At 41.5% G+C, this 8,884-nt stretch overlaps 1 protein-coding gene across 1 annotated transcript in view; it reads left to right on the top strand.

Annotated features, from left to right (window-relative positions):
* The first annotated feature begins 4,513 nt into the window (after positions 1–4,513).
* The window catches only part of LYPLAL1 (lysophospholipase like 1), a 39,163-nt gene continuing 34,792 nt past the window's right edge, over positions 4,514–8,884 (top strand). Inside the window, exon 1 of the mRNA XM_047076556.1 lies at positions 4,514–4,615. Within this exon, the coding sequence (XP_046932512.1) occupies positions 4,522–4,615 (94 nt within the window). The 5' untranslated portion in view covers positions 4,514–4,521. The remainder of the gene's footprint in view (positions 4,616–8,884) is intronic.

Raw genomic sequence — 8,884 nt, 5'->3', positions numbered from 1 at the left:
GCTGGAAGAACTCCTTAGTACCATTTCAATATTCTTTTCATTGTATACTGTTACGATTACATACATAGTTCATCTTCTCTTAACTGAATGTATCAGGATATAGATGTTCAGACTGTATTGACAGGGAAATTACTCTTTTTGCTTTACTTCCCTGTCTATGTAATAGATGTATGGAATCCAACAGTCCCCTCAGCAAATGGGAGAGTTTGAAGATTTAACCTTCAATGCCCTCAGGGAAACAGGATCTGGTTAGGAGTTGCTAATAGTTATTGTTCTGAATTTGAAGAGCTATCAAGGTCTACTGAAGGAAAACAAAGAATGGATTCTAGAGTAAGTACACAGGCAATATGAAGACCGATGGAGGGACCCCAAGACTACTATAAGGACTTGGAGAAAGTTGATTAAGAAATATTTCCAGAGAGTAGCTTGGGAATATGAGAACTGGTCAGGGGAGGTGTTCAAAAGGAAGAAAATCCCTTTACTAAATAAGAGTCATATGGCAATGCAAATCACATGTTCCGGTGTCCAGGCGTTTATACTGACCACCCAGCCTATGTTCAAAGGAGGGACTTCCACAGTCCTCACCCTGGGCCTGCACACTGTTTTGGTGGGAATTACTTTGACTGTTAATAGTAAAGCCGAAGTGACAAATACCCATGCTCCAAAACCAAAACTGCATTTAGCCTATATTTGAGTGATTCATGTGTCCACCTTCCCAGTGCTGCCTCAGCCCAGCTCACAATGCCTCAGGTGACCCATCTATTCTAAAAAGACCCCATCTATGCCGTGCATATCTAGTAGGACTCGTGGGATGAAGTAGGGGGACTCCTCTCACCTGTACCTAAAAGGACTGTATCTAGAATGACAAATGCAAGTTGAAGCTCCCAAGAACTGAGGAGATGGCTATATTAAAGTTTATAAACTCATATAACTATTCCTTTCTAAAGAGTTTAGTTTTACTGTTTTAGAAGATATTTATAAGATACTTAAGTTTTTTCTACTTTTTCTTCCATAAATGGATATAAAGGACCTTACTTGGTTAATTCACAAAATTTAACAAATTATCTACCACTGGGCCATTTCGTTTAATGTGTATGTATTATTTACGTTCATGTATTTCTCTGTCCCTTTAAATAATTCAACAGATAAAAAATGGAGGGGATACAACTTGATGCTCAAGATTGAGGAAAACAAGATGCGTAACTGTGCATTGTCTGCATGACTAATGTGAGCTTAACTGTAATCGTTTGAAAGTATCTAATATATTACTCTCAATGACTAATCTTGCAACCATTTTTTTAAAGCCAGCAAGTGTGCCCTAAAGAACTTCTAAGCTCACAGGAGGAGAGCAAACTAAATTCCGACCTTGCCATTTATATCTTTAGATTTCAGAAGATGTTGAAACCCTACAAAAAGGGAGATTATTTTTTGTTTTTATTTCGTTTACTAGATTTTCTTAGTTTAGACACTGAAGTTACCAAAAACAGGGTACATCAAATATAATGGGCAAATAGACTGTCTGAGAGCAAATGAGTAACAACAAAAAATTAAGAGCTACACAAAGAGTAAAAGAATGCCTGAATAAAAATCTTCGAGGGAGAATTTTTCCCCAAGTTCAATAGGGCAAAAGATCCACCATAAAAGAAGCAAACAACCATCCTGAAACTTAATTACATTTCAAAGTAATGCAGTTACATGAAAGGAACAAAACGTTTTTGTTCAATAGTTTGCCTACCAGATGGCATTTCTAAATATAGTAATCTAAAACCTTCTGTTTGTTCTATAAATAAAGATGAAAGGAATAGCAATAATATCTAAGCATTTAAATCACTGGGAATAAAAGAGCACTTTGATTGGGTTTAGAAAAAATCTAGTTTATTCTAACAATGATCCCGAATCTGGGAAGACTCACGTTCTAGGTGAAACTCAGAATCCCAGCCTTCCGGTATTGCTCTTCCGTCTGCTCAAAATGGTTTTCAATCACATTAAGGAACAAACCGGGAACTAATACCAGGAGACGTGGGGAAATCTGAAAATATAAGAACTCCTAATCAGTAGAGACTCTAAAGGGCTACCGTCCAAATACCAGAAGTATTTTGGGGCTTGTGTGTTGGGGGCGGGGGAGGGTTTTTTGTTTTTGAATTAAAATAGCTGGGGTATATCCTGTCTTATTTTTGTGAGCTAATGTGTAAATGTGTAACGGTTAAGGACCTGGACTTTGGAGTCAGGCCTAATACGTGAGCCCAGGCTTTATGGATAACTGGCAGTATGCTCTTGAGCCGGGTCTTGACTTCTTTGAGCTTCACTGGCAGAAACAGATAGCAATAGTACAGACTTTTATGGGAATTTAGTTATGACAGCACTGGGCACCCTACTAAGTCCCAATGAATTTCGGCTGTTTAGTATCACTGTTAACAATAGTGATATAGCTATATTACATTAGCTATATTAGCTGTATTACTTTAGCAAATAATTACGCTCCTGATTTTCCGCTATCTCGAAGAACACGGTGATGCGCAGCCAGGTTCTCTGGCAGTAATAGAGTTCTAAGAGTAGAACTCAACGCCTTACCTGGCACACCTCCAAGTGGTTTCTCCCAGTGTAACACTGCCCTCTTCTCACTTTGCTCTTCAAAGTTATTGAGAATTCATGTGGGGAAGGCAGGCCTGAAGACAGAAGTATTTTTTAAGAATTGGTTATCAGAGGTCCATCCCAGTCTGTCCTTTCTAATGACTTCATTCTCAGTACTCTCAGCTGACGATCTATAGTCTTGAGTGAAATGACTCGAAGTTCCTTTTGCATCTGGTCAACTAAAAGCATGTAGGACCATTCCCATGGACAGCATTGGTCCAACACTGTGATAGCACAGAGCTTATCTTGGCAACTGGCTCATGATGTTAAGCAACTTAGCCACTTGGGAGTAGGGTGAGTACCATGAACAAATAAAAGGTAAGTTGTAATTGCTTAAATATGATGGCAACTACAATGAACGGAAGGCTGGTGTTTAATGGCACTTAAAGTTCCACTGGGTTGTTTGTTGAATTTTACACGAAGAAAGAGCCACCTGTTGGGTCTACAGACTTCAGTGTTAGAAGATGTCTATGGTTAGGTCTTCAGATAGAAGGTAGTTCCATTTATTTTTAGTATTTTAAAAATTGTGACGGGGTGCCTGGGTGGCTCAGTAGGTTGGACATCCGACTTTGGCTCAGGTCATGATATCATGGCTCGTGGGTTCAAGTCCCTAATGGGGCTCTGTGCTGACAGCCCTGAGCCTGGAGCCTGCTTGGGATTCTATGCCACCCTTGTTCTCTGCCCCTCCCCCACTCATGCTCTGTCTCTTTCTCTCCTTCAAAAATAAACATTAAAAAAAAATTTTAAATTGTGATAAAATGTATATAACATACAATTTACCATTTCAACCATTTTTAACGTAGAGCTCAGTGACAGTAAGGACATTCACAATGTTGTGCAACCGTCATCACGATTTCCAGAAATTTTTCATCATCACAAACAGAAACTCTACACCCATGAAACAACATATCCCCATTCCCTCTTCCCCTCTGCTTTTGGTAATCCCTCCTCTACTTTTCAGATACCTCATCTAAGTGGAATCACACAATATTTGTCTTTCTGTGTCTGACTTATTTCACGTGGCATACTGTTTTCAAGGTTCATGTATGTTGTAGCACGTATCAGAATTACATTCCTTTTTAAGGCTGAATAACATTCCATCACAGGGATTCCATCTTATGTGTCTACAATTTGTTTACCATCCATCCCCTGAAGGACATTTGGGTTGCTTCCGCCTTTTGGCTTTTGTGAATAATGAACACTGGTGTACAAAATACTGGTTTGAGCTCATGCTTTCATTTCTTTTGCATCTATACCAGAGTAGAATCACTAGCTCATATGGTAATTGTTTAACTTTTCGAGGAAAAACTAAACTGTTTCCACAGCTGCTGCGCCATTTTTACATTCCCATCAGCAATGCGCCAGGATTTCAATTTCTCCACATCATCACCAACATATATTTTGTTTTCCGAATAATAACCATCTTAATGGGTGTGAAACGGTACCTCCTTAGATCTGCTGTGTAAACTGTTTTTTAAAACTACAGATTTATTATATAGCTGTCTTATTTTGCATATAAAAAGCCACACACATCCTGTTCAAGTCCCAAAGAAGGTGAAGTATGATTGTATCTGTTAAATTTTCAACAGAACAACACCCTTATTTCTCCAAATAAAAAGGCAATCCTGACTTTTAGGATTGCAGCTAAAAATCCCACAGCAAACAAATATACCCATTAGGCTTAGCGAAGCTGTCACCTTTACAATACCACCCTCAGCAAAACCGAAAACTCTCACGGAAACAGGACCTGCCTCAGATTTGACCCAGAAGCGCGACAGCACCAGCCCTACCGCGCAGGCGCGTCTTCGGGCGCGCGCCCTGCGTGCCTACGTGCGCGGGCCCGCGGGGCGGTGGAGGGGCGGGGCCCACGAAACTCCTCGGGCGGCAGCGATGGCGGCTGCGTCGGGTTCAATTCGCGTGCAGCGTTGCATGGTGTCGCCAGCTGGGAGGCACAGCGCCTCGCTGATCTTCCTGCACGGCTCAGGTGGATTACAGTTTCACGTCCTAGTTTTCTGCTTGGGAATCGTCCTCCCCTCGGGTCCCCCAGTGTTGCCCTAGTGGAGGAGGCGCTGGGCCCATTAGGGCTCGGTGGACTCGGAGAGGGCGACCCTCCTCCGTTCGCTAGCCCTGTGGCTGGGGACACACGGGCCTGGTAATCTGTTCCCAGCCTTCCCCACCGTGTGTTCCCTTTTTCTATCTTGTGGTCACTGGCCCACCGCCCTCGCTGATGGCCCCTGTGTCCCGCCCCTCGGCCATCCTTCCATCTACAATATACTCTTCTTTGCAACCCTTGCTACCCTCCCCTACCCCACCATTGTTCTCCCTCAAGTTTAAACAGAGCAAGTTAGTAAGGTAAGTTCTCTGCTAGAGACAAATAAATTATTTAGTACTTTCCAGGGCCAGCTATTAGTGATTTGGGTTTTCAACAGCATTGGATTGTTTGCCATTGCTTTTCTTTTTCCAGTCTCCCATACTACTGTAGACATTTCAGACAGTTAACTTAATATTTATTAATACTTTCTGTGAGGCACTGCGCCAGGGCTGGAGTGCCTTTCTCCCTTTCCTCACTTTCCTGCTCCCCCTTCTTTCTTTTTCCTCTTTCCCTCTCTTGTCATTAAGCCCCCAAGATACAGCACCGAGTCAGCTCTCAGTCCCAGGGGTAGATCTTCTCCTTGTACTGCCCGCCTTTAGTGACGTGTGCTTAATTCGGTATAGCATTTCTTCCACTCATCTGTAATTACTTACGTCTGTCTTTCTCACTTCACTTTCCCTTCCTCAAGAGTAAGGACCCTTGTTTTAATCTTTGCATCCCTAGTGCTTGGCCCAGAATAAGTTCTTGGGAAATATTTTTTTAAAGAAATGAGATGCAGCCGGTGTCCTCAGGGCGCCTACCTAAAGTTAAAAACAAAAACAATTCAATTAGTTTGAGTCAGCAGTGGACGGGAGATCACAAGATGGTACATGATTTACTGCCAAGAGAATTGTAAGGAAAAAACTGTGGTTAGGCATATTAAGGCATTTGGAAGATGAAGAGCTTGTCAGATTTGACCGAGAACGTGGGCTTTGAGCTGAGACTTTGGTAGGCGTAAAGAGATGGTGATTGGATAGTGAAGGGGATTGGAAAGGTACTGGGTGGAAACCTGGAAATGGGCTATTGTGGGAAGTATTCTCGTTTTAAGAATGAGTCCCAATAGGCTGAAGTTTGCCCAAGGTCACTTGGCTATTACTGTGAGTGGTCATGGAATTAGGATTCGCACTCAGATCTCTCTGACTTCAGAAGGGGTAACATGGAAAAACTCTGAGCTAGGATGTATCACTTTGGAAATAGGAAGAAACTGGCCAAACGTGTTGAAAGGGAAATTTGGCTGCTGAGATATATTTAGAAGGTGAGGTGGGGTGTCTAAGATGACACCAGTGCTTTCCAATTAAGAGACTGTTACTGGTACTATTTTGGGCTCCAAGGGTGTTCATTTATAAGCATCCAGAAATTCCCCAATACCATAATCTTTTTAATAAATAAGTTAATTAGTTAATAATATTTTTAGGAAATACTCCTGGACGTTTCTTTTTTCCATGGGTCGCTTTGCTTAACGTCTATCCTTACTCTTTTCAATTTCAAATTACCGATGTTTTCATAAATTGTAAATCCAGATTTGTACAATATAAAAGTATGTATTATTTTTTTCTTTTGTACTTTGGAACAAAGAATTTATCCAAAGAATTCTGCTAATTATGCAAATGTAATGCAATTCCTATATAGTTAGAGCTCCATTGTAGTAAATAAGACCCTTATTGAAAGTATGATTTTATATTAGACTTAGACTTTACTATATGTGGTTATGTTATAGGAGATGTTTGGGTTCTGGTTACTCCAAATATGTTACTACATATATACTACAATATAAACCAATTGTAACAATTTTACCTTGCTGTTAGAATAAAGTGCCAACTTTTTAAAAAGCAGACCTTGTGAATGGATGAATGGATGTTGCTTTGTGGCATTAAGTTTTGCTTTTTAAGATTGAAGAAGTGAATTTAGAAGCTTTTTTTTTAAATTTTTTTTCAACGTTTATTTATTTTTGGGACAGAGAGAGAGCATGAATGGGGGAGGGGCAGAGAGAGAGGGAGACACAGAATCAGAAACAGGCTCCAGTCTCTGGGCCATCAGCTCAGAGCCTGACGCGGGGCTCAAACTCACGGACCGCGAGATCGTTACCTGGCTGAAGTCGGACGCTTAACCGACTGTGCCACCCAGGCGCCCCAGAAGCTTTTTTTTTTTTTAAAGTCTGACCTTTTCTAGGATATGCCAGCGATCGAAGAATATAGGGGAATGTGAGTAATACATAGCCAGCTTCATCTGAGCCTTTCCTACTCCTAAAATACAAAAGAAGTATCTTCTTTCAGGATGATAAGCACAAGTAATAGTTTAATTAGCTTTGTTTGGTTTCCCGGCTTAGATTAATTCACTCTGTTGGATGCTCCTTTAATGGTATTCATATTTGTAATTACTTAATTTAAGGTCTGTATTCCACACTGCGCTATAAGGTTCACACAAACCACGCGTGCCTTGCTTTCTCCTCCTGCAGTAAGTGTCTGCGAACTGAGTTGGCTCTTAGTAAAGTCACCAGTAACCTGTGTGTTGCTAAATGTAATAAACATTCTTCAGTCATCCTCTTATCTCATTATTTCAACTGTTAGCAGCAGCATTCAGTATTCTTTTTTTTTTTTTTTTTTTTTTTTGAAGAGTAAGGCCAGTACAGGAAGCAACTGTTAATGTTTTTTTAATGTTTATTTAGTTTTGAGAGACAGAGACAGAGACAGGCAGGCGAAGGGCACAGAGAGAGGGAAAGACAGAATCCGAAGCAGGCTGCAGGCTCCAGGCCTTAGCTATCAGCTCAGAACCCAGTGTGGGACTTGAACCCACCAATGTGAGATCATGACCTGAGCTGAAGTCTCGGAGGCTTAGCTGACTGAGCCACCCAGGGGCCCCATCAGCATTTGGTGTTCTTGAAACGCTTTCTTGATTCTTTTTACCTGTTTGCTCCTTTTGGTGTATTTTGCATTCTCTTCTATCCATTAATTTTGGGGTTCCTCAGAATTTGGTCCTATTTTTTTTTTCATTTTGTTTTTTTTTTCTCCCCAGCTAATGTGCATATATGCCCAAGGATTCTGTTTTTTCCTCTGTATGGTGATATATATGTGTGTCTCTAAGTTTCCTTTGAGCTCTGGATGTGTTTTTCCAGAGGCCTAATAATCACTCATTCATTAACCCATTCATTCAAGAAATATCTATTATATGGCCACTGTGCAAGGCACTGTTCTAGGCTCCAGGCATATAGTAATGAACGAAACAAACAAAATTCCCTTCTGTCGTGGAACTTACATTCTAGTGGAGGAAATATTATAGAGTGAGTGGATAGTAGTAAATTCTAAGGGCAAGGAGGATGGGAGGTATAGGGGGTGATAATTTTAGATAAGGTGGTCAGAGTAGGTCTCACTACAGTGGTGACACTTCAGAAGTTAGACTTGAGTGAGGCAATCGTGTAGGTTTTGGGCTAGACTGTTGCAGACAGGGAAAAGCCAGGAGAGAGGGTCTGAGGTAGGTTCTCCGACATGGAACAGCAGTCAGGCGTGTTTGTCTGGAGTGAGAGGAGTAGGCCAGGATATCCAAAAGGGTGCTGGCACAGGCGGTGTGGGGCAGGGGTTGGCAAACTTTCTGTAAAGGCTCAGATAGCAACCATTGTAGCTCTTGTGGGCCACGTAATGGCTTCTTTTCTGCTTCCCTCTTCTCCTTTCTTTTCCTTCATTTTCTTAAAATGATTCTTAAAAAAATGTAAAAATTGGGGGAGCCTAGGTGGCTCAGCTGGTTATGTGTCCAACTGTTGCTTTCGGCTCAGGTCATGATCTCATGGTTCCTGAGATCGAGCCTTGAGTCAGGCTCTGCCCTGACAGCGTGGAACCTGCTTGGGATTCTGTCTCTCTCCCTCTGCCCCTCTCTTGCTTGTTCTGTCTCTTTCTCGCTCTCTCAAAATAAATAAAATAAACTTTAAAAACTGTTACAGTCGTTCTTATGGTTTTTGTCTTCCAGCTGGCTATAGTTTGCTCAACCCCAGCTAGAGGACTTGTATGCATTCTGAAGAGTACCTCACACTCAGCGAGTATAAACCTGCTGATTCATGCATTTCCTATCTCAGTGTGTGTAGTTCCATTGCTCACTCAGTTATCCTGGCCAAAAACCCCACCATCGTCCTTG

The sequence above is a fragment of the Lynx rufus genome, unplaced genomic scaffold (assembly GCF_022079265.1).
Source record: "Lynx rufus isolate CCGP_SWC_20201006 ecotype Redwood Valley unplaced genomic scaffold, mLynRuf1.p SCAF_15, whole genome shotgun sequence".
Taxonomy (NCBI): domain Eukaryota; kingdom Metazoa; phylum Chordata; class Mammalia; order Carnivora; family Felidae; genus Lynx; species Lynx rufus.
This window is presented reverse-complemented; position numbering and strand designations above follow the sequence as displayed.